The 27,143-nt window shown below is 40.1% G+C and overlaps 1 protein-coding gene across 2 annotated transcripts in view; it reads left to right on the top strand.

Annotated features, from left to right (window-relative positions):
* EBAG9 (estrogen receptor binding site associated antigen 9) overlaps positions 1–14,219 on the top strand; it is a 65,955-nt gene extending 51,736 nt beyond the window's left edge. For both annotated transcript variants that reach the window (XM_033933055.1, XM_033933054.1), the window contains exon 7: positions 13,305–14,219. In XM_033933055.1, coding sequence (XP_033788946.1) covers positions 13,305–13,425 — 121 coding nt within the window. In that variant the 3' untranslated portion in view covers positions 13,426–14,219. The remainder of the gene's footprint in view (positions 1–13,304) is intronic.
* The last annotated feature ends 12,924 nt before the right edge of the window (positions 14,220–27,143 follow it).

The raw sequence follows: 27,143 nt of genomic DNA, 5'->3' as shown, positions 1-27,143 counted from the left end.
CTGCCACTTGGTCCTCAGTTCATACTTTTACATCTCATTATTGTCTGGACACATTTTCCAGACGGGATGGACACTTCGGCCAATCTGTTTTGCAAAATTTGTTTTCATAATGGCCAACCTTCCCTCCATCCCTCTTTTTGTTAGCTTGGAGGTCACCCATCAGTCAAGAATAGCTGCCTGCTTGTCCTGGGATAAAGCACAGTTACTTACCGTAACAGGTGTTATCCAGGGACAGCAGGCAGATATTCTTGCGTCCCTCCCACCTCCCCGGGTTGGCTTCTTAGCTGGCTTATCATAACTGGGGACCGCGCGCCTCTGTCGGGCGGGAAGGCACTCGCGCGTGCGCGGTGCGGCCTACCAGAACTTTCTAAGTTCTTAGAGTGCAATCACTCTAAAATTGTCCGTACCGGGGCTCCGTCGGTGCCGTCACCCATCAGTCAAGAATATCTGCCTGCTGTCCCTGGATAACACCTGTTACGGTAAGTAACTGTGCTTTTCTGCCGGTTCACGGGTGTAAAAAGGTTGAAAAACACCGATGTAGAGTATGCCAGCTTTCTTTTTCGCCCAGCCGCACGCGTTCAAAAAGCCGCGCTTGCGCGGCTGCTCGAGTTGATCAATCTTCTCCTCTCTTACAACTTCCTGTTTCCAGTTGCGTCAGAGGAGAATATTGAACAAATGAGCATCCGCACGTGCGGCTGGGCAAAAAAGAAAGCCGGCATACTCTACATCTAAGGTGAGATGGAGGGAGAGAGATGGCGGAACACTGCAATCGGTCGGGTGTCTGCTGTTTTTGTATCACTGCCTGCCTGTGCTCACGTTCCAGATCCTCCTGCATTTTTAGTGTGCACAATTGACCTGATAGGTGAGCCTGGGGGACACGTCATTGCAAGGGAGGACAAGTCAATTGATTTATTTTATGTTCTGTTTTTACTACAGAGGCACTGAAACAAGATTCTCAGTGCAGTAGTAGTAGTGGCAGGACTCTCTTCTGTCTTCATGGTGTTTCGCAGTACTGAGGCTTATATGGATGCTGCGGGGACGGTGACGGGGCGGTGAATGGGATGGCAGTGGCGGTGACGGGGCGGTGAAAGGGATGGTGGTGACGGGGCGGTGAAGGGAACGGCGGTGACGGGGCGGTGCAAAGGATGGTGGGCCAGGGACGGTGCAGTGACGGGGACAGATTTTTTTCCCCGTGTCATTCTCTAATTATGATGAAGCTAATACCCTATTGGCTTCATCATAATTTCAGAATCTGATATTAGTGAAAACTCAGACCATTTTGGAGGATGACAGGTATTGGATTGTCCAGTACTACTATAGGTCAAAACTAGAGCATATTTTAGTTATTTTGCTATGATGAACTTCAGTAAACTGATCTGTAAAAGAGGAAGTTGTGTAACTCTTTGTGTGTATTGACCTGTAACCCATTCTGGGCTTTTCTGGAAGGACAGGCTAAAAGATTGTATAAAAATAGTCCATAATATAACAGCGTATAACAAGATTTACCCCCCCCCCCAACAAATGCAATAAATAGTTCTAACATCTGCACCAAGTCAACCATTAGTAGTAAGAACACGCCTCTTTCTAGAGTCCCAGTCTTCCAAAGCAAAGCATTCCAAAGTCAATAACATAATCATGCGAGAATGCCAGTGGGATAATGTCAGTATATTTGTTAATTACAGCTTTAACAGACAATTCTTTACTGTCTCTCCAGACCGGCACAGAAACTGATAGGTAATAAATAGCTCATGACCAGCAGATGGAGATTTGAGACTCAGACATTTAGCTTAAGTACAAGTACAATCAATCTGTTCTCAGGTGGAGGTGATAAGCCTGTGCAGTCTTCCCTGGTTCAGTTTAGGACTGTTGAATTAAAAGATTTGACCTTGTCCCTGTTGGTGGTGCCGGATTGAGTTTGGGGGACCCTTTCAAGGGTCCATCCGACCTTGTGGGTGCCACACTCGACGAGTCGAGTCCCTCCTTCCATTTCCCCCACCTCCCCAAATTTTTTCTGTGGCAGTGCATATAGCTTTGAGAGCCAGTGGGGTCTGTTCAATTGTAGATTAAAGTTATATTGGGGGGGGGGAAAGTCCTGAGGCAGTGCCGGTCTGAAGGGAAGCCTTCAATTGAGGTAAATTTAATTTAATTGCTATCTGGAACTTTGTTTTTTTTCTTAGTAGCAGTTTTTGCAATGAGCACTTTTAAAGGGGAAAAGTGCTCATTGTGTTCCCACCGCAAGGTCGATGTGGCCGCGTGTGCACGAGGTACATCGGCTGCCACGAAGGGGTATCAACCAGGGCTTCAAGTGCCAAAAGCAGGGATACCCTTCACGTGTGCGCCACTCGTCGGCATCAGTCTTGGGGGAAGCCTGGGCTTCCCCTACCGCTCACACAGGAATTTCCCCAGCTGCTGGCAGTCAGGGAAAGGAGGTTTCCCTTACCGCAGATAGTGCTGGGGACTTCCTTACTGGTTTAGTGCAACAGGAGAAAGTGGGCATCTCTCCTGCTGCAAGGGGGGTTGGGTCAGGTTACATAGTAACATAGTAGATGACGGCAGATAAAGACCCGAATGGTCCATCCAGTCTGCCCAACCTGATTCAATTTAAAATTTTTTTTTTTTTATTTTTTATTTTTTTTTTTTTCTTCTTAGCTATTTCTGGGCGAGAATCCAAAGCTTTACCAGGTACTATGCTTGGGTTCCAACTGCCGAAATCTCTGTTAAGACTTACTCCAGCCCATCTACACCCTCCCAGCCATTGAAGCCCTCCCCTGCCCATCCTCCACCAAACGGCCATACACAGACACAGACCGTACAAGGTTGCGGCAAGGTTTAGTGCAGCAGGAGTGAGTGGGCATCTTTCCTGCTGCAGGGGAGTCACAGCTGGGATTTTAGGGCAGCGGGAAAGTGTGGGCATCTCTCCCGCTGTTGTGTTTGTTTTTTTATGGCGTTGACAGTGTTTTTTCTGTGCATGTGCCTATTGCTATCACCAATGATGGGCACATGCAAATTTAGCAAATCTTTGCTGCTGTCTGCTGACCTTATTTGCATGTGCAATTTTTTTAAAGAATGTCTCAGGTTTTTAGATTCTGTGTCAAAACGGCTGTTAGCAGACCATTGCTTTTTAACGCGGGTTTTTGAGAATCCTGGCCTGAGTGTACTTGGGACTACACAGTCCATTTGTACTACAGCCAAAAGTTTTTGTATCAGTCTCTACCTGATGGTCATGATGAGCTATTACTCATCAGTTTCTGTGCCGGTCTGAAGAGATTAAAAGAAAGAAAATTAACTTCAAATTTTAATTTTCTTTACTTTCTTTCTACTACTCAAACCATTCTTTTTCTTTCCTGTAAAGTAATAGTGAACCATGGGGCAGTTTTAAGACTAATAATATTACCTCTAAATCAGAACCCCATATGGACAACAAACCTCCCCTCTGCAACACTAACAGGCTTTAATTTCACACACACACAAGCCAATCACACAACAGGTAGTAACAGGGAAAAAGAAAGGAAAGAAAGGTGGAGAAAAAGCCTCAGTTCAGTTCAGTGGACGGCCTTCTTTGGTGTTTGAATGCCTGTGATTGGTGGATCGTGTCTGGAGGTGGAGCTTGTGTGCTATTTCTAGCTGGAGGCTGTGGAGTGTCTTAGCATCGGTATTGTTCTGTGAAGTGGTGTGAGAGCCTGAAGAGCTTGGTGGGTCTGGATAGAGCATATGAGAAGCAGTGAAGTTGAAACCCCTGACGCAGCAACCAGAGCGAAACGAAGGGTTCTCCGTCGGGTTCAGTGGCTGCAGGGCCCAGGAGGTGAAGGACTGAGAGATCCTGGATGCCGAAGCAGCTAAGTTGTTCTCTTTTTTTTGCTGTGTTCCATGCTGAATCCTGGACTACTTTGCTACAGTGCTGATTTACCCATTTTTTCACAACTGAGGGCTGTGTGTCCCGGTGTGTTTTGTAACATCTCCCTGCAGGCTACCATAGAGCTTTTTCTACTGGTTCTATATTTTGGAGTACAGGGTTAGCCTTGAAAGGTGGAGATTTTTGCCAGATGAAACTGAACTGAGGCTTTTTCTCCACCTTTCTTTCCTTTCTTTTTCCGTTACTACCTGTTGTGTGATTGGCTTGTGTGTGTGTGAAATTAAAGCCTGTTAGTGTTGCAGAGGGGAGGTTTGTTGTCCATATGGGGTTCTGATTTAGAGGTAATATTATTGCAGTTTTAAGACACCATTATTTAACACATGTTTCTCTTTGAATGCATTGGTGGACTGTACAATCTGTTGCAGTATATAAACATGTTTTTTTTTTAACAGTAAAGTGCATTTAATTTGTTCTGCCAGCAGATGGTGCAGGTAATCTCTTTTGGACATTCTTGCCTGTAAAGATGTACAGGTTGGAAAATATCCTCAGCTGGTGGTAACATGAGTTATTCTCCTTAGACATATATTAACCTACTGTAGAGCCATTACCTTATATGTTAGTTAATTAAATGAATAATCCTAATCTATACAAAAAATTTTATTGTGCTCACAACCCAGGACATCTATCACAGGTAAGTGAATTTTTTTGGACTGATTTCAGAGTTAAGGGAATTGGAACTTTTTTTAAATTCTTTTTTGAAAAAGCTCGAAGTTCATGAGTTGCACTGCTTGTTAGTTATTCACAAATGATTTACAAATGGTGATAAGAAATTTGAGGAAATAGTCACAAAGGATCTTTGTGATCCATTTTTGTCTCCTATGGTCATAAGCATACTGACAATCTTTTTTGTACAGATTAGGATTATTATTCATTTAATTGATGTATAGGGTAACAGTTTGATCATGTGAGTCCTTATTATCAGGAATTACACTGGCTTCCTGTGAAGGTTTGAATCAAATTTAAATTTGGTTGTCTTTGTTACAAAGTCCTCTTCGGCATGGCACCCAAGTACTTATTCGAGTTATTTGCTTTTACTCAATACAAGCATTCTCGCAGTTCACACAGCCTTTTTAATTTTCCATCAATCAAAGGCTGTTGTTACAAAAAACACCACCAATCTTTGCTTTCTTATCAGGCTTCCTCTGGGACAGGGAATTGAAACCTTTGCTATTGAGTGCCATATCTTATAATCATTTTCAAAAGCAATTGAAGACACATCTGTTCACCAGTTAATTAATTCTTTCTAGCATGTATTTGTTAAATTTTGTAAACTGCATCAAACTTACCGGTTATGCAGTATAGAAGTGACATGTTATGTTAATATTTGTCTATGTAGATATATTTTTCCTCCAGCAATTATTGGAGTTAGTGATTCCCCTTGACAGGCTTTTGGGATTCCATGAATTATGCAGTATAAATACATATTCAGAAATAATATATATTAAGTGAACATTTACTACTCAATTTAGTTTTGCTCTTCATATTGTAACACATTCATCTGAAACAATTCAAATATATTTAAAAATAGTAAAAATATAAATGTAATATCATCAAGCCATAATAAAAAAAAAAAAAAAAAATTAAAAAACCCGAGGGGTAGATGCATGAAAGTCTCTAATCGTCACTAAACTGATTTGACTGGTTTAGCAGCCGATCGTATTTGCCAACCCAATGCACAAAACAGCTCACTGCGTAGTTTTCCGCTCACTCATTCTCCAACTCAGCCATGCAAATAAGGTCATTAATATTAAAAACTATGCAAACTAGCTGACCGATGCAATGCACAAAAAATAGTGATCACTTCTACCGACCAGAAAAAAATGACAGGTCTGCCTGTTTTTATCATTTTTTTCTATGGGCACAGATGATGTGTGTGTGTAACACACAATATCTGGCCCATAAAAAAAGCCATTCCCCACTCCCCCAAATAATGACCCATCCCGGAACCCCTCCCCCGCACTAGCCAAAATCAGTAGGAGGGATGCCCACTCCCTCCTGCCACCAGATGCCCCACCCCATACCCCCTGAACTCCCCTGTACCTGGAAATTAGGTTGACAGCAGGAGGGATGCCAAGCCCCTCCTGCTCCTCAGGCCTGCCACTCTTAACATGGTGGGTCATCCCCTTCCCGGTGTATCCTGGGATGCATGGGGAGGGACCCAAGGCCCTGATTGGCTCAGAAGCCTAAGTCAATAAAAGCTATGCTGTGGCATACAGTTCCCTTCTCAATTTCTATAAGATTGCAATTGGAATACTATACGTTGTTCTTATTACAATGATTGCAAAAAGAAAAACATTTTAAGGCTAATCACTTTTAAAGGACTGTTCATAATATTGAACCTTATAACTTTATCACTGGGGTACAGCTAAGTACTAGATCTCTAAAGTACTCCCATGTGTCATTCTGCATCTGAGTTCATAGCATTAAGTTAGACTGTGATTTGAATTTTATAGTCCAACTTTTATAGGCTTAGAAGAGCTACTTAAAAACTTTTAGAAAGAATGACTTACAGTGTAATGATACTCTTTGTGACCAAGTCAAGAGTACTTGCCTTAGAAGAAAATTTAGTTAATTTTTTAAATTTAGTCAAATTTTAAACTTAGTTGTGCTGCTACACTATAAAATTTCTTGTGGTGTTTGGGAGTGAGGTGGCCCCTCACTTTTTCCACCTTTGACACAGATTGTGGAAAGTAGCAGAGATCGGACCAAACGAAACATAAGAACTGCAGAAGAAACTATTGGTGGGCACTGAAAATAGAAGCACACTTTATCTGCCCCTGAAATTAAATCCACAATCAAGGATTATAAATGAATCTCTCATTAACTCCTTTCCCATTCTGAACACACTGGGCCGGATTCTATAAACGGTGCTTAGTGGCGCCTACATTGTCAATCAAGTGCTAGGTATCGTAGTTATCGGTGCCTAAGTCAGACATGCCTATTCTCCACCACTAACTACACCTAGGTGTCTTGCAGAATTCTATGCCTAACTTATTTTTAATTTTATTTTTTTTAATTATTCAATTAACTTCAGTGGCACAGTCAATTACCACACCATTTAAGCTAAGCAATTTAGGTTAGGTACAGATTTTAATTAGGTGTCACTAGGCGGCCTCAGGGTATCATTTATAGAATCTGGCCCACTGTGCCTTACATCGTGTCTCTGGCAGTTTGACTCACTATATACCTCTTTACTGTCTGTCCAGACTATGGAAATGTTGAATATATTTGCATCTACTGTGTTTAATGTACTTCATTGTGCTTATATTGGAAAAACACAACTGACTATAGCATTTCCAAGACGCATCATCAGGCCTCCCCAAATGTGTCCTGGAGATGCTACACAGAGAGAGAGAGAGAGAGAGAAAGATGACTGTACACTCCATAGAGCAAAGATTGTGTAAGTAACTGTTGTAGGGGTTATGTCAAAATTCTATATTATCCCTAGACAAGCAGACACCATATTCTAACATGTGGGTGACATTATCCACAGAGCCTGGTACGGACCATGGTAAAGTGTACTGTGACTTTAAGCTTTTAACAAAGCTTCGGGACTGCCCACACCGCACATGCGCAAGTGACTTTCCGCCTGATGCCAGCTCGGAAGGTCGTCAGTTTTTCATTTTCCGTGGAGTGAAGAAGACATATCTCAACTTCGTTTCCTCGAGTTTGCCTTCCCGCTTCATTTATTCAGTTATCTTGTTACTTTTTTTACTTATTTGTTCATTGTTTTTTATTCTTTACCTTATTTAAAAAATAAATAAACAAGTTTCTTTGTCACGGGGCCTTCAAGCAACTTTCAAACATTTGCTCCTGCCATCAGCATCAACTGTTTTCCAGCCTCCTTTTAACTCCACCACTGACTCTGACTCTGGGGCTATAAAAGAAGAGAGAGAAAAAACTGCAACAAACTACCAGAATGTTTTTTCTTCTTCTCTTTTAGAAATATTAGGCCTGGAGTTGGATTTCCAGCAACTTGGACTTTTCTGTAGTACCGATCCCTATCTGTACCGGTGGACATAGAATAGCGTCATTGGCATATCTAGCATCGAGTCTCTTGATGCATGCCTGTCATTGATGCCATTGTTCTTTGATGCAGGCTGTCATTTCTGAAGCACATCACCAATTGAGGCAACCACACTTCAACACCTGTACCTTCTATACCAGCTAACAGCATACGGTACCAGTGCCGCCTCTTCATTCATCGAGACCAGAGCCATAGGCATTTTCAACATCAAGTCTCTCAATGCATGCCTTTTATCAACGCCATCAGTCTCGATGCAGGCTGTCAATTCTGGAGCGAGCTGCCTCTGCAAGTATTAACGCTTCAATGCCCTTCTGTACGTATGGTACTAACTTCATGACATATGGTACTGGTGCATTTCTTCAGTTTCTTCAACATCAAAGGAGATTCATTGAGCTAGCCTCGACAGCATCCTTGGTACCAGCGGATAAGCCAATGGTGCCAATGCACTCCTTCTGGGATCGACTGAAGGAGTTCTTCAAGACAAATATTGGTGACTTTTTTTTTCAAATTCTATGTGACACTGATGCTAACATCGAATCCCTCGTTACCGGCCCATGCTGAACATAGTACATATGAGCCACAGGTGCTGATTCCAGTTTTTCATTAAAGCATCGAGATCTCGAGGAAACATCATATGATCCTTCTTCTCCTTGACATCATCAGTCCACTACTGCAGAATCCTACAGACTTGCTGACTTACTTGGCCTGCTTTTCCCATCAGAGCCTACTCATGATCAGGCCTGGTTAGTACCTGGATAGCAGGCCACCTGACACAAGTGTACCAGGTGCAGTGGGCTAAGATGTCTTATCTTCATGGCAGTGACAATAGGGGAGCCACACCCTGCACAGGTGAAGGCAATGGCAAACCACTCTTGTACTCTGTTGTGAAACATTACAAAGTGGATTCCTCACTGTGCATGTTACCATGAGTCAGTGGCCGACTCGGTGGCCTGATCCATCCCTCATCTTTTCATTTAATTAGTTCTTCTCAACATTTCTCAATCCCAAAACTTCTGACATATTAGCTATGGCTTCTGAACTGTCTTCACACATTTTACTAAAAGCACTGAGTGTGAGTCTACATTATCTGCTCTAGGATCCTATGAAATCCCTCTTTTCTCTTTTTCCTTCAGTATGTCAGGTGCCTCGGAAAAGCTCTGCCTTTCCATTGGACAGATATTGCACCCAGAGCATGGATCCTTGATCCCTTCGATTACAATGAACTTCCTATAGAATTTCTTCAGTTCTATCAGTAGTTTCCTTCAGTATGTGCTCTTTAAGAACTGGGAAACCCCTATTTCCCTTACTGTTGTTCCCAGCACATTTGACTGTTCTAAACCCTCAACTGAGAGTTTCCTAATTTCCAGCTCTACATACTGTTTTCTTCCTGGGCTGGATCATCAATATTTCCATGATCTACACTTTGACACTGGAATTTTTGCTAATGGTTTTCTGCTGCGCATACTTGCATTAGTAACACCATTGAATACTATCGCAGGGATCCACCATGGGTGTTGAGCCTGTAAGGTGGTATTCCCTTTTATTTGTGCACTATAACCAAGATGTAAACAGGACGTGTTTTTTCTGCATGGTTTGGAGCCTATTAAGCCTGGCACAACTTTTCTGTTTGGTACTCCATCATGCTCACTCCATCCAAATTGTTGAACAGATTAGAAGGGATTGTCTATCCCATTCATCACAACATTTACAGGATTCTGACAGAGGGATCCAATCTGGGTGAAGAGTCTGTTAAGTTGGATCCCCTCCCATACTTTTTTTTCCATTGTTGCAGAGATCCACTATCTGAGTATAGCCTCTCACGTGGATCACCACCTTCTCCTTAACTGTCTGTTTTCATCCATATTCTCCACTGAGGCTTGAAGATGGAGAATACTACATAGATGATTCACTGATTAGATTCCCTCAGCAGGATCAACCAGGTTCTTCAACAAAGAGCATCTACCACTGTACAATCAAGGCTAATACATTACTCTGGGAGATACTTCATCTATTCTTTTAGAATATCTTACCCTACTGTCCATTTCCTAATGTCAAACGGACACTGTTGAGATCAACCTTCATCACCATTTCCTCCTTTATTCTAAAGACTTTGGGGGCTTGGGACTGGCTGTATGGGAGGAGGAGGCCAGTTCACATTCTATAGAGGATGTTTTTTTACCTTTTTAAGACTAGACCTGTTCTTCAACCTTTCCTTGTCCATTCTGGGACATTCACTACCAGCTGACTAGACTATGAACAAGTTCACACTCATATTTTTGACATCCGTTCTAGAACTCTACACTACTCCCTTTTTCTTCGGCAGCTATTATTCCAAGGCTTCTGCTGAAAAGGGACGTACCTTTGTTAAAGGTTTTCTTCTATTCCAAATTATATATCGCTCCCCTTCAGAGCGTTATTGTTTTCTACCTGTTCTATGGCTATAGAGTATACCTAAGAACAGACACAAGAGTCAAGAGTGCATCTCTGCACCGTTGCTCAATGGTCATGTGCAGGGCCCTGTAAACCGATCCTGATCCAAATTAAATTTCAGCTCTCTTACTGGTTCCAAGACCCTACCCTGCTGATGTGTTATATTTCTCTATTAAAGTCACCTTTGGTCCTGCCTATCCATTCTTCTCTATGGCTCAAAAGAATCAACAAGGCTCCCTTCCTGGTTTAGGCTGAGAGCATGTAAACTCTCTCCACCAGCTACACAAATCGAGATCTCGGCTGGTGACTAAGGTACGCTGAACTTCAAAGGATTTCCAATCAAACTCTATCTCAGTTATCTGACGCTACCGTTCACATCCTGTGATGTTGGTTTTGTAGCTCGCTGCAACAACTCCAAGTTACATTCCACTTATTTCTTTTACTTGGGAACTCTGTGCTGTCTGCAGTAGTTACTATGCACTCCCTCTTCAGGGTTCCAAAGTCAATTCTGTGCATTTCTTGTGTTGTACTATTATTTTTCATTCCTCCATGACAATATGTCTGGTCTCTTCCACTCTTAGTATCTATCACATGTTTTCACCTGGAATTAGTTTCCAACAGTATGTGCTCTCCATGGTTTGTTGCCTCGTACTGAGTATATGATTCTTTTCCACTGGGCTACTGAACTTTCTGTTCTATCGCCTGCCTTTCTATCCTTTCTTGCAGAATTTCTCTTATACTCATATTATCTGTGCAACAATACTTTCCTTCTGGTTGCACAGATAATATGGTTACTCTATTTCTCTATATTGCTTTGTGGCCACCTTCTTTTGTATAGCCCTGCCTACCTCTCTTGCTTCTTAATAAGAACCTATGAAGCAACTCTAACTCACAGGCAGATTACCTCTGTCCATTTTATTTGGTCGCCTTCATCTCTACAGTGTTCCTTCATCTTCAGTTGATATCTCTTAGTTAAGGGGTAAACTAATAGTTTGGTATCAAGCAGTTCATTTAACAGGCTTGATTTTGTTTTTAGATTTTTTTTCTACTCTCATTAAAAAAAAAATGAGAACAGAATACAATTGTTCTTTGATCATTCTACAGTTTACTTCCATTAGTACACATAATTTTTCTTGCTGTACTTCTCCACTATTTTCAACCAGATTATGGTAGCTCTTTTTTTCTCCTATTCCTTCCTTTCATAAGGACAAGGTCATATATCTCTTCCTTGATTCTCAAGTTTCTGATCTCACTACTCCTCTTCTTTCAGTAGAAGATGAGGCCGGTTTCTGTAATACCTTTTCATATCCTTTTCTTTGTTTTCCTTCCATATGGGGATACCCCACATTTCTATTCCCCGTTCATCATGACTTTACTACACTTCTTTGCTGGTTTCCCTTTTCTTTCCAGCATATTAAGAAGTGCTGCTACTTCCTGCCATCCTTATATTGGCGCTGGTCATTTTGAAGACATACCAGAACTCTCTCGCAGACCTGAAGAGGAGCATTTTTAACATGTGGCTTTGCTCCCAGTCTGTCCCTATTTCTTTCTAAGGTCCATAGTAACATTTTTCTCTCCTTACTACTATGTTTTTTCCTAGTTTCCTTAAAACTATTCTAACCAATGGGACCCATGCTTTCATTTTGCTTGACAAAATTCCCTTTCACGCCCATCTGTGTCTTTCTGAGCACACCTGGATTTACCTGCTCTTTTTGGTCTGGTCGTCCATATATGTAAATTTGCCAGTATCCATTTATTCTTTTCTTTTTGAATCTTTCTGGTGTCTTCCTCGCCTATGATTGGATTCACCTATGAGGTTGTCTATTATTTACAGTTTCCATTACTATGGTATTCTCTGGGTTCTTCCCTTTATCCTCTTCTTGAGGATAGGGTTCTTCTGCTTAGTCTGTGTTTATTTCCTTCCCTTGCCTCCGCCTACTCGTTTCAGACAGTATATTCTTCAAAAAACACATAAAACCTATCCAGCACGACCAATCCCAACCCAACATCCAACACTCTCTATACCCTTAGTACTCTCTAATATTCTTCTATTTACCAAACGCTATCTAAAACCCCATAATTCACCCTATTCTTATATCCTAAAGACTTCTACTTCCCGTTGGTAATTCTTTACCCAACGTTTTTTATTACCTTAAAAAATTTTATGTCATCGCTTATTCTATTCCTTCAAATTTTGAATGTAATTCTTGTTTTAGTTTGGATGTAATCCGTCTTGAACCGCAAGGTAATGGCGGAATAGAAATCACTAATGTAATGTAATGTATACCTGATTTTCATGCAAGGCAACCAATGTTTGTTTCCTTAGAATCCAACTCTCTTCCATCCCTTTACTAAAGCTAAGGAGTCCCACATGTGAGAATATGCTGCCTGCTTGTCTAAGGATAAAGCACAGTTACTTACTATAATAGATATTATCCAGGGACAGCAGGCAGATATTCTCACAACCCGCCCACCTCCCCTAGTTGGCTTCTTCACTTGTGCATAGAATCGATGCCCTTGCGAGCTGGCATCAGGCAGGAAGGCACTTGCGCAGTGTGGACAGTCTCAAAGCTTTGTTAAAAGCTTAAAGTGACAGTACACTTTACCACTGTCAGTACTGGGCTGCATGAATGACATCAACCACATGTGAGAATATGCTGCCTACATATACCATATCTGCTTGCTGTCCATGGATAACACCTGTTATGGTAAGTAACTGTTTTTTGGGCCTACATATAGATTCTGAAGCCTATTTAATATATTTCCACCAAATGTGTTTATCAAGGATTTTATGTAGATATGTTTTTTGATGATAATAGCATTTGACAGTATAACATCACTTGTTGTTGCTCAAGCTACTGTTCCTATAATTTTTTTAAAGGTTTTTTTTTCTGCTAGATTTGGAATTAACTGTTTTTTCCTTTAAAACTATAGGCAGCAGAAGTTGGTTGAGAGAGAAAAGAGAACAGCTGAACAGCAGAGGAAAAAAATAGAGAAAGAAGTACAAAGGCAAATGAAAAAAGAGCAGAACAAAATTGGTGTGAAGTTATCATAACACCTGCTGTGTGACTGTGACCATGCCAGCCAGCTGGAGGAGAGCAGGTTCCAGTGCTATAGCAAGAGCAGTCATACACACTGGTTTAAAAGCATTTTTAGACTGAAGAAATGTTAAAATCTAATATATGCTTCAGCCAAACTACCTGGGAAACCTGTATCATAATCCCGAGTGTTCTCCATTCTAGGATCATTGTGTCCTGCAACATTCGCATTTCCACAATCTTTGTCATATAAAACCAGTGGTTACCCTGGAGAGACTTGTTTCCACAGGACTTATCTGTCTGACTAGGGCTGCGTGCTTAATACTAAAATGGATGTAAATACTGTAATTCAGTGGTGGAATATCTTCTATTACTCTTCTCAGACTTGTCTGTAATAGTTAAATAAAGAATTTTAAAATAAATCTTTTAAGGTAAAATATAAAATTAGCATATTGGGGTTTTTTTTGTTCATAAATTCCACCGGCCAGCTGTATGCATATCTTTGTTGATTATTTTAAGTGTTATGCCCAAATTTGGATAAATCAGTTTGTAGTATTTATTTTGGAGAGCACTTTTGATAATTTGGGATTGTTGAATTCCTGCTGTCTAATGGGAGCACAAAATGTATTTGGACTTGATAGCATTTACATTTCCTTATCTACTTCTAAACTAATTTTATAACCATAATCTCATCTGCTTGTCTATACAACTAGAGTTTCTGCAGCAGCCAGTTATGGATATAGGAAAATGTGTGTCCTATTTGGAGTAATAATGGGCTGACAGGGTGCTTTAACTACTTTATTTCACAGTTGTAAGAACATAAGATTTGCCGCTGCTGGGTCAGACCAGTGGTCCATCATGCCCAGCAGTCTGCTCACGCGGTGGCCCGACCAGTGCCCTATTTGAGTCTAACCTTACTTGCGTATGTTCTGTTCCAGTAGGAACTTATCCAAACTTTTCTTGAATCCTTGAAGGGTGCTTTCCCCTATAACTGCCTCCGGAAGAGCGTTCCAGATTTCTACCACTCTTTGGGTGAAGAACTTCCTTATGTTTGTACAGAATCTATTCCCTTCTAACTTTAGTGAGTGCCTTCTCGTTCTCTTCACCTTGGAGAGGGTGAACAATCTCTCTTTCTCTACTAAGTCAATTCCCTTCAATATCTTGAATATTTCGATCATGTCTTCTCTCAGTCTCCTCTTTTCAAGGGAGAAGAGGCCCAGTTTCTCTAGTCTCTCATTGTACAAAGGACCTTTAACATACTTCTCACCTGCTTTGCTGGGGTTCCACATTTAACAGATGCTTAGCAAAATTAATTATTTTGGCAACTAAAAACCATCTCTCTGTGAAATAACAGTCTAAAAATGGGAATATTGGAAATTATTTGTAAAGGAAAAATTACATAATAAACACCATAAAGTGACTCTGTAAATGTGAACATAAGTGACCCATTCAGTCTGCTCAATAATAATAGATTTGTCCTCTTGGAAGATGGCATGTTTTTCAGAATTTTAGATACACATTAGCCCTCTTGCATCTTTCCCAAGCATGGCCAAAATCCATCACAATGTTGACCTTCCCATGTTATTTCTGTCAAACATATGCCATTTACAGTTAAGAGCTGTTTCATGCAGATTATTGCTATGCTTTTTTTTAAGGCAATTTTACTGTTTAGGACAGGGGTGGACAACCTTTTATACATAAGAGAGCTACATGAAAGTCAGTACTATTCCGTAGAGGACCACAACATCATGTAATCTTGGTACAAAAAATGTACAGTGCTTCATATAAATAAGTACAATTTTAGCTAAAAATAATGGAAGCAAACTGCTAGAGTGGCTGTTCTGAAAATAGTTCTTTCTTAATAAAGAACATAAAGGCTCCTTTTACAAAACCACGTTAGCGGTTTAATGTGTGTAATAGCGCGCGCTAATTTGCCGGCCGTACTAGCCGCTACCACCTCCTCTTGAACAGGCGGTAGTTTTTCGGCTAGCGCAGGGATTAGCACAAGCTAAAAATGTGTGTGCGAATAAAGCCGCTAACGCTGCTTCGTAAAAGGAGCCCAAAGTTTTTCATTAGAGACCTCATTGAAATTCTTGTGTATTATAATAGATCAAAATCTCACTGATTCCTTAAGTGAATAATCTTATGAAAAACTGTTCTTGAGTAATGTGTAAATTTCAAAGGATCAGAAAGTATTTTTAACTGGATAAATTTCAAGTTGTTCAGGCTTTAATATTATCCAAATTGGATTACTATAATAGTGTGTTTAGGTTGTTCTATCAACTTGTTAAGATGGTGGCAAACAATACAAAATACAGGATTACTCCATGTTATATTAAATTGCATTGGTTGTCAATAGAATCAAGCATTTAAGGTTTTTTGGGTTTGTTTGTTTTTAAGATAATTCATGGTTTAACTCCATCTTACATGTCAGGATTGGTCAAAACATTATACTGTAATTATAGAACCCAAATAGATTAAAATTAGCATTTTCTTCTTGTAAAGGGGAAAAGGGTTTGTTTGTTTATTGGCAAGGCAAAAATGCTGACAGCAGACCCTTCTGCAGCAGTATCGTCATTGGAACAGGACGAAGCAGATGCCACTCAGGCATAACATAATGTAAAAAATTAAAATAAAATTAAAATATAAATATATAATCAGTTTTGAAGTCACTTCGGTACTCCACATTTGAAGTTCTTCCATTAGATTGTTTAGCAATCGGCACTCCTCCTCATGGACTCAACTGACATTCAGGCCATAAGCTGGAAACAGGCCCCCTTGATGCCATCAGCACAGCGCTGTTCCATACCAGGACACTGCCCACACACTCAACCACGGAGCCTCGATGTTGTCAAACTCACAAGCAGTGAGCAGCAGCCTCCGCGATCTAGTCTTGGCCAGCGTGAAGACCAGCAGCTGCCAAGCAGCCAAAAGGCTTGAAGACATCCACCGGCACAGAGGAGGAGACAGCTGGCACCACACTGGAAACACCGGCATAAAGCAGGGCTGGTACATAACAAATCCAGCAAAAAATAGAGCCCAAGCAGAGACAAACGATGTCACACCCTACATGAACTAGGGAGTTACATTCATAGTTACAGTCAGTGAAACTCTGCATTAGGAGGGGAAATCCTTGAAAAATCCAGTTCTTGTTTTTTGGCGAAACATGTCTTGATTTAATCACCTTGGCTGATGGACAGAATGCATAAAAAAGCTAAATGTGTTGTCTCTATTTACTCCTTAAAGTTTAACCAGATTTATGGGGAGGCTAAAGTTTAATAAGCATTTACATTAAACATTTATTTAAAAAAAATACACGACTTATGAGGAGGTGGGTATATAAATCTCATGGCAATGAGAGGATAACTGAGCCTTGAGTGACACTTCTGAATTCTTGTTTAAAAATCATAAGAACTTTCTCTTCAATCTATAATAATAAAATGCTATGCGCACTCGCGCTGCGTGTTCCCTGATCTGTCGGGATGTGGCGGCACGAGTGCGCATGCGCTAGATGGCGCGGAGTGAGGGGCCGGGACTTAGGGGAAGGAGAGCAGGCCTGAGATCCGGCTGGCCCTGGCCAGGCAAGAACCCCCTTCCCCGCCGCACCCAGGCCCCGGCAATACTTGCCGGTAGGAGGAGGACTTTGAGGGGGTCGGCTGTCAGCGGAGGGCAGACGCAGGCCCAGGACGGTCTGCAGATAGACGACTTGTTCCAACTCGCGCCACCTTCAAAATTAAAAATAAATGGCCCCACACCGCCTCCCTGCTCACCCAGACCTCCATCAACAAAAAAATGGCACTACCATTTGAAGTTTATTTTAAGTTTAAAGTTGCTGTAGCTCCTCTCATGAGCCGCAACTGCGTCGGAGAAGGCTTCCGACACAGGCAGCGATCGTGAGAGGAGCCGCCGCGACAACTTTAAACTTAAAAATAAACTTCAAATGGTAGTGCCGTTTTTCCATTTCCGGCTGTGCCCTTGCCATCTCTTTTGCTTTCTCCCTAGCCCCCAGTGCCCTACGGGTCTGTACCTTTGTATTTATCCTTTCGAGTGCGCTTTTTAATACTCGAGGCAGCAAAACAGCCATGCGGGTGGTGCCTGAGCAGCAAGCCTGTCTTGCTGTTTTATCCCACCAGGCCGTCTGTTTCTTAAGGATTAATTATGTGCCAAGAATAAATAGGAGCCGATGCAGAAGCTATGTGGAGGGAGACAGCAGAAAGGGGAGAGGTAAGTGGTACATGCTGAGAGGGAGACCAAGGCAGGAACTGAGGAAGATCCAAAGGCAATTGTCTGACTGGTATAAGGAAAAGAAAGAAAGGAAGAGATGGAAAAAGACCAAAAAAATTAGCTATAGGGGCCTCTACAGATGGAGGAAAAAAACAGTAGGGATGTGAATTAATTAGATTTGGTTCATTTAGACAGCTTAAAAATGTTAATGCATGTAAACCTAAAAACCAACATATTTTCAACTGATCTGAGTGCATTAGAAAGTTCTAATGTTCATAACCTGAGCACATTAAAGACGAATATGCAAATACTCGAAACCGCGAATAGGAGGGGGAAGTGTATATATTATCCTAAGAAAAAGTAGTTTATGTACCTCTTGATATATAGGTGAACAAATATTCGCAAAATGAGAGGTCAGTGCTAAGTTATTAAACACAGGTTACAATGGTATATTCAAATGAACAAACACTTTCAAAAGGGAGGTTCATACTGTGTCAAGTGAACAGCATCAATCTCCCATTTGAAAGTGAATGTTCATAGGTTACACACTGGCTTATTCAAATGAAAAAATATTAGAATTTTTATTGCTGGCTCGATTTGTGCACTTCTTTTGTCTTTTACTTGATTGTTTTGTGTTTACTATGTATTTTTTTACTTTTATGATATTTTTAACTTGATTTTAGACTTTTTGATGAAAAAGAAAATTTTATTGTGGCCTTCTGGGTCAAAAAATGCTGCAATATAGCAAAAGATTTGAAATGCACATAATGGAAAACAAAAAGCTGTGTAGCCATAAAAATTTACTTGAGTGACATATTCAAATGAGCAAGGCCAACAAAAATGGTAATGATGATAATTATGATATTGCAATTTAGTACTGCAGTGAATGAATGTTGAAGGTAAAAGATCCCAGGAGCAAAATGTGTGGGGGCCAAAATTCCAGGGGTAAAATGTACCTGGGGCGAAACTTCCTATAACCAGCACCAGACCAGCCTCCTGAGCTTGAAGAATGATCTGATAATTGGCAACTAAGGGCTCCTTTTACAAAGCCGCACTACCGGTTTTGGCGCACGCACCGGATTAGGACCATGGTAGCCGAAAATCTATTGCCTGCTCAAAAGGAGGCGGTAGCGGTTAGCGTGCGCTATTCTGTGCATTAGGGCTCCTTTTACAAAGCCGTGGTAGGGCTTTAAGATTAATGCTAAAAAAAAGGTCAGGTCATGCATTTGGGCTGCAAAAATTCAAGAGAATGGTACAGTAAATCCCCACAACTCTGTGGTTCATGAATCGCGGACTCAGTAATTTGCGGTATTTTCTGACTGCCTCTTCAGGCTACACCACTTTGACACGCTATCTGGCGTGTCAAAGCAGCTCCTGATTGGTGTAGCCTGACTTTAGTACCAGGAAGAGGCAGTCAGAAAATACTGAGAATGATTTTCAGCATCCGCCGGCGCCCCAGCTGCCCTCTCTTGCCTTTGATCAGTTCCTAAACTGCATTTGCAGTTTTTTGAAATTTGTGGGTGTTCCTGGAACCCTGTGAATTTTGGGAAAGTACTGAATAGTATAGGTGGCGAATTACTGTGTACGAAAGAAGAATGTGACTTGGGGATGATTGTGTCTGACTGTTAAGGTGGCAAAACAGAAAAGACAACAGTCAAAGCTAGGAGGCTGCTTGTGTGCATAGGGAGAAGAATGGCCAGAAGGAGAAAGGAAGTGATAATGCCATTTTATAAGTCTCTTGTGAGGCCCCCATTTAGAATACTGTGCAATTCTGGAAACTGCACCTTCAAAAAGATATAAATAGGATGGTTTTGGTCCAGGGGGCTACTACAAAACTGGTTAGTGGTCTTTGACATAAAGCATATGGGGGACAGATTTTAGATATCTCAATATGTATATTTTGGAAGAAAGACAATAGGGCATATGATAGACATTTAAGTATCTCCATGGCATTAATTTTTCAAATGAAGGAAAACTTGCATGAGAAGGTATAGGCTCAGGAGTAATCTAAAGAAATATCTTTTTGCAGAAAGTTAGAGATACTTGGAATAGTCTCCCTGTAGAGGTGGTGAAGACAAAAACTGTCTGAATTCAAGAAAACCTTTGACAGCCATAGTGGATGCTGCGAATAGGCAGACTGGATAGGCGATTTGGTCTTTATCTGGCAACATGGTTCTATGTTTCTATTTGGGGGTCTAATGTCACGCTGGAGAGAACAAGAAAAAACTTGAAATCCCAATGCGTACATTAATAGAAAATCTAAATATACAATATAATCAAACCAAAAACTTGGGTCAACATCAACCTGTGGAGTAACAGAAGTGCCATTAAACCCCTGAGAAAAGCATCTACTTGCTGAAACACTGGTCATGTGTTGGGTCTTCTAATATTTGTAATTCTGCTTGTTCTATTAAAAGCTACTGGTTGACCCAACTCAGATGTGGAAGCATCTTTCTGTCCCTTCTCTTTTATTTATTTACTGGATTGGAGGTTTCCTTGGGACTTTTCCTGCTCTCTCTCTGTCTATTTCTATTCACCATGTATTGTCACATACAGTTAATCATTAAAAATTATTTTGTCATTCTAAGAAAATCAAGAACTATCAGAATTTTTTTAAAAATCTGTTTAGGATTTTGGTACAATCCATAATACTGTAAAGACTTGATTGTAACCTCATTCTAATTTTGTCCTAAATCATTCATTAATTGATTACAATTAGTTCAGAACAGCTATCAGATAAATTTTTGATTTACCTAAACATGAGTCATAGTTAAACTTTTATTCTAAGCTTCATTGGCTTCCAATAGCTGTATGGATACAGTTTATGCTATGTATCACAGTTTTTTAAGATACTGACTGGAGAAGCTTAAACTTAGTGACCCTGCTGCATTGATCAACTATGAGATATTACCTGATTTATTGAATTATGGACTGTACTTCCTGAATGTAATGGTCTTTTTCATGTTTTGTATAATCTGTCCTTGAACTGCTATGATATTGGCAGAATAAAAGACCTGATGTAACATAACATCTATCTTTATTGCATATTTTGGAATTCTTACAGGATGGTTTGGTGAAAGGTCCAACTGGATTGTCCTTTTAGGTCCAAATGGTGACATCGGTGACCTGTGGCATAATTCAAGGCAAGCAGCTAGCTTCTCATCCAGATCTTGTTTTATGTGAGCGGTTTGCCTTCATCAACTTCCTGTTCGCTTACCTGTTCTCTCCTGGGATTTCAATCTTATCTGTCTTGGTTGCTCCTTCTTTTGAGCCTTTGGGGAGCTATACGCTTAAGGACCTTATCCTAATGATGGTCTTTTTGGTTGCCATTGTATCCACTTGGTGCATCCAATATCCAAAGTCAGAAGGATGCTTGAATGCATAGGGAGATGAATGGCAAGCAGAAAAAGAGGATAGTGCCTTTGTATAAATCTCTGGTGAGGCCCCATTTAGAGTACCGTGTGCAGTTGTTGAGACCACACCTTAAAAATAAAATATATAATCAGGATGGAGTTGGTCCAGAACAAGCATGTCAAACTCAAAGGCTGATACAGGCCAAATAAACAAGGTTTAAGTTTATGTGGGCCGCAGAAAACTTAGGTTTATTTCAAAAAGTACAGTATAAAAAAAAAGAATAAGAGCAACGAAAAAAAATATTTTTTTCCTGACACTTGGCATCTCTGTTATGTTTTCTATTTCAGGGAAAATCTTGTCCGCAGTGATTACTTTTAAAACTGACCCAAGGTGAATGTTGGTAATTCTGGATCTGACAGGAGACTTATTTCCTTTCATAAGTGTAAACAACTGTTCACACTGATAAGTACTTCTAAACATGGGTGGGTTGGCACTAGGCAGGCTAGATGGACCATGTGGCCTCTATCTACTGTAATTTTCTATATTTCTGTTTCAGAGCTGCAACCATTTTTGTCAGGCTCCTTTTCTGGTGTTTTCTAAGAAGCATGTGGTGGTGAGACTGGTTTTCTCTTCCCAAAATGGTCTCACCTGTTCATGTTAATTGGTCTTTCCTCACAGGTGTTAGGTGAACGCAATGGTTCTCCAAAGCAACAGCAGTTATGGAAGCTGGATGTTCAAAGAACTTTGCCTATGTATGTTATGACTCAGGACTTTCGAGTGGACCGTCTTTGTTATGCTGGGTGGTTGTCGGAGAGGCAGTATTTGAAGTCACCATTGCTTGTTTTATTAAGGAGGCAGTAGCGACAGCCTATTTGTTACAGAAGAAACTGGTTCTCGCCTTCCTTAAGGCTTATTCCACTAAGGGGGGAAGCAGCTTTGTGGGCAAAATGTTCTTTGGTGCTGCCACTGGAGATTTTTAGGGAGGCAGTGTAGTTGTCCTTGCATTCTTATTGCAGATTTCTGGGTCTTACTGTGTCTTGTCAGGTAGAACTGTCATTTCGGTCATGCTGTGGCTTTCTTCAGGGTATGCTGTGATGTCTGTAGTTTGTCTTTATATAGTAGGTCCTCAAACCTGATTGGTTGGGGCATGAGGTGAATGAGGCAAAAAAATCCATTGGTCACAAATTTGAAATTGGGTGGGAAAATCAGTTGATTAATAGGGAGAACATCTTTAAATTCACCAAACTATTTTCTCACCAACATTCAAATTTGTGACCAACGGACTTTTTTGCCTCATTCACACTCAGCTACAGAAAGCCTGAAAAAGCGTCCTTGCATTCCTTTGTTCGTCATTATCGAGTGTATGTTCACCCGAGGTAGGATGCAACTTTTGGTACTTCCCATTCTTCTGTAACCATTCTGGAGGGACTAAAAGAAAATTAGCAAGTAAGATCTAATTTCTCCTTTTATTGTCCCTCCACAGCAGCATAGAAACCACCTGTGCTTTGGATTCGGGATGTTTAGAGTGGTTGACGCTACATAATATAGATGATGTGTGGTTTTGGCTCTATTTGTGAACAAAAAAAAAAAAGAGAATAATTTCAAGTGTGTTTTCTTGGTAAGGGGAATTGGCATTCTTTCTATGAGCAGCAGCAATTTGGCAGCTGGGTTAGCTGTTGGACCTTCAGCTTTGAGAGGGAATGGATATGCTGTTTTCGAGAGTGTTAGCTTGCTTATTTGAGGACTCTATGGGGACTGCACAACTCACTTCGAGGTATCTCGGAAGTCAGTGATTCTGTCTTCACCTGCTGGTAGAGGTTCATAACCCATTTATCCAGGCTGGGCGGACGAAAAGAAAAAAATAGCAGGTACAATCTAATTTCTTTTTAATCAGAGTTTTGATGATTTTATGACATTTTCTGTGTATACTTCCTAAGGTGTCAGGTTTAGGGTAACAAAACATAGAAACATGATTACTACTACTATTTATTATTTATATAGCACTGAAAGGTTGTACACTTTTTGACAGATAAAGGCCCATCCAGTCTGCCAATCTGCAGCATCCACTATCCCCTCTCCCTAAGCAATCCTGTGTTTCTCTCGCTTTCTTGAATTCAGATACAGTCTTATCTCCACCACCTCTACTGGGAGACTATTCCACACATTGACCACTTTTTTAACCAAAAAGTATTTCCTTAGATTACTCTTAAGCCTATCACATTTTAACCTCATTCTATACTCTCGCTCTAGTTTCCTTTCAATTGAAAGAGAATTGCCTAATGTATTTATGCCACAGAGATATTTAAAGGTGTCTATCATATCTCTTCTCTCCTCTCCCGCCTTTCATCCAAAATATACTTGTTGAGATCTTTAAGTCTGTCTCTGTACACCTTATGATTCTTGATATTTGCATCGTTCAGCCTATTTTTTAAAAGGCTTACTGAAGGTAGGCAAAAACAAAAAAAATGACCCCAAACTATCCACAGAGAAGAAAATCCAGAAGAAACCAAAAGAAACTCTGTGGAATGACGATGTTCCTCAATGGACTTTATTTTAAAATGTCAAAGTTCCAAAGGTACACTAAAATCATCCACATAAAAGTAATCCATATAAAAGCCTTAAAGGACCTATTCTGCTAGGGATGCAGGACCCAACACGGTCCGCGTTTCGACAAAAAGTCTTCTTCAGGGGTCCATGTGGGTCCTATAATGGTGACTATGTGGGAAAGCTAATATGTGGTGAGCCGTAAGTGAGCCAATCGCTGCCTGGCTGGCCTGGAACTTCCTCTTCGATGTCAGAATTGATGTCGGGAAGCGGAATGCTGGTCAGCACTTCTGCAGGGAGAGCTTGGGGTGGCGGTGGCTTTGGGGCCTGTGCCCCAATAGCGGCAGCAAACCTAGTGGCTTGGGGGAGGGCAGGGGGGCAGAGAGACAAACAGAAAGAAAGGGGGAACAGGGAGACAAAGAAAGAAGATGGCAGGGAGAAAGAAAGAAAAAGTTGGGGGAGAGAATGAGGTCTGGAGGAGAGGAAGCATACAGGAGGCTGAAAGAAGGGAAGAAATACTGTATGCACAGTTAGAAGAAAGTGCAACCAGAGACTCATGAAATCACCAGACAACAAAGGTAGGAAAAATGATTTTATTTTCAATTTAGTGATCAAAATGTGTCTGTTTTGAGAATTTATATCTGCTGTCTATATTTTGCACTATGGCTACCTTTTACTAAACCGCAATAGCAGTTTTTAGCGCAGGGAGCCTATGAGCGTCAAGAGCAGTGCGGGGCATTCAGGGCAGCTCCCTGCGCTAAAAACTGCTATCACTGTTTAGAAAAAAAGGGAGGGGGTATATTTGTCTATTTTTGTATAGTTGTTACTGAGGTGATAATTAACATTTTCTCTGCCTTTCAGTGTGCTTTGTGTTTTAAAAAAATTTTTTTATTGTTGGTAGATCATTTTGACTTGGTCATTTTAAAAATAGCTCACAAGCCCAAAAAGTGTTGGCATCCCTGGTGTAAAATATAGACAGATATAAATTCTCAAAATTGACACATTTCAATCACTAAATTAAAAATAAAATAATTTTTTCTACCTTTATCGTCTGGTGATTTTATTTTTCTAATAAGGTTTTATTAAAATTTGATATACCTTTCCAGCTTCCAACAGTTCCAAGCATCGGGAGTTTTCATTTGTAAACAGCACTGGGGTCCTGCAGACCAGATAAGTGAAACCTTACACATTGATGTTGATATTGTTGAGAAACATTTTCATAAAAATTATCTTGAATATTTTCTAACTATTTTTACCATTTATGATTGTCTTGAGACATCTAGAAAATAATTTTTTAAAATAATTCCTTTGTTTGAATAAAGTTTATCTATAACAGGAAGGGTGGGGGAAGAAGCAGATGATTACAATAAGATGAGGAACGGTGAAGTAGGTACTGCAATAGCAGGAGCTATAAGAGGCCCCATGATCTCTTTCCAGTCAAAATTCTGACGCTTCTTTCCCTTGGGTGCTAGTTAAAAATTCTTACTTTGATTTGTGAACAAAACAGGCAGAAGATTTCTTTTGAATATTTCTTATATATGTTCTTTTGACATGGATTAGTGATTTGTATTCAAATAGTGATCCTTTGGGACATTATAATACATTTCAAAAAAGACATTGCTACCTATGTACTCTCTATGACAGGGGGTCTCAAAGTCCCTCCTTGAGGGCCGCAATCCAGTCGGGTTTTCAGGATTTCCACAATGAATATGCAAGAGATCTATGTGCATGCACTGCTTTCAATGCATATTCATTGGGGAAATCCTGAAAACCCGATTGGATTGCGGCCCTCAAGGAGGGACTTTGAGATCCCTGCTCTATGACCTCTATATCATTTCATATGGTAGTTGGTATTAGTATCTTAATGATTTAGGATCTCCTATGTTCTCTTTTTATTCTTCTATAATAGCCAAGCTTATCTAAGAACTTTCCATAGAGAAAACACATTTGATGAATCCACTTCTGTTTATAAGAAAATGTATTTTATCTTTTTAGATTATCATTTCTCATTTTTACCAGGTACGTGTGACCTGCATTGGCTACTGTACTGGTCTTGATGAACCTTCGGTCTTTCCCAGTATGGCAATTCTTATGTTCTTATAATTCCTATAATTCAAGAATGCCGTCTCGTTTGAATTGTAACCTTTATTATAACTTTGCACTGCTTTATAATTCATTTTGGAAAAAACATCAACTTCTAATTTGAATATACTTTGATAAAAGATCACAAAGCTATTGCTAAACTCACCAAATATGAACAAAGCGTAATAAATAAATGCTTAATACATTTACAAGCATATTACGTTGGCTAACACAAACATTCTGACCCACGCAAACATTTACTCTAAGGTGCAAATCGGATAAAATCCTCTGGCTGTAAAAATAAAATAAATAAGTAAAAATGCTTTATGTGCGCTGAGGTCCTAAATATTAATTTGGGGAATTTCTAAAGAGGTCAGTTTTCAAAGACCCATTAAACAAGTGAGATATTTTTTAGGTTCATTCTCGGTAGGCTAGATTGAAGATGTTTTAATTTCAGTGACTTGGATTCAGCAGCTAAACTTAGCACTGAGATCAGTGCTTTCCTAAGGGGACCCTTTTACTGAGGCTTAGCGCACACTAACTGCTGCATATCTTTATACCAATGGGATACATAATACTTAGCGTGGGCTGGGCTGGGCTTTAGTAAAAGGGCCCCTAAGCAATAAGAACATTCCAGCAACACTTTGTCCAGCTAAATCTGCCTGCTTGGTAATTTTAGGGGCATAGATATCAATATGGGCCACCATTAAGATATGTTATCATTATTTGTGCTATGTTAAGCACAGGTCTCATTTTGTACACAGAGACCTATTGTTATCTAATAACAGGGATCAACAGTAAAATAACCTTTTGGTGGAATTCTTTGTGTCACATTTACAAAATGGAACGTGTTCTGGCCATACAGCAGGGGCATTTAAAGAAATTTAAGAAGGTTTGGGAACCATTAGAAAAATACTGTAAAGATTGATAATATTTTTTCTTTTCCTTTCCTTTGTTGATTGTACATATCCAGGGAGGGGGGAGGGGGGTATTTGTTTTGAAGGAGTATTGTAAGAGCTTTAAGTGATGTTAAATGTAAATTGATTATATACTGTATCACACTTATTGAAAGTTTTAAAATGAATAAAGATAAATTTTTAAAAAGCAAACCAGTAAAATAACTCACCCCTTCCCCAACCATTAAGATATATTATTAACATGGGCTACATTAAGACATATTTTGCTGTTAACCTAGTTATTAGTAACTGGAGTTTCAGTGCACAAAATGAGATCTGTGCTAACACAGCATGAGTTCGCATTAAAATAACATCTTCACAGTAGCTCACAGTAACAACGTCCGCCTTAATTGAGGAATGTCTAAAATCCAAAGTTTAAGCACGTAATTCACAAATGTAACTGGCTAAAACCTTTTAAAAATCAACCCCTATATTTATAAAACATCAAAAATGATTAGTTTTTGTGTGGATTACAGCTTTTAGAATTGCTTTACATCACCCTACATTTACATAATCATTATGTTCATAGACTATTTAATACATCATAATGAAACATAAACCACCGAAGAGCTATT

The sequence above is a fragment of the Geotrypetes seraphini genome, chromosome 2 (genome assembly GCF_902459505.1).
Source record: "Geotrypetes seraphini chromosome 2, aGeoSer1.1, whole genome shotgun sequence".
In the NCBI taxonomy this organism is placed as follows: domain Eukaryota; kingdom Metazoa; phylum Chordata; class Amphibia; order Gymnophiona; family Dermophiidae; genus Geotrypetes; species Geotrypetes seraphini.
The sequence above is the reverse complement of the archived record's forward strand: the minus strand, read 5'-3'. Positions and strand labels throughout refer to the sequence as shown.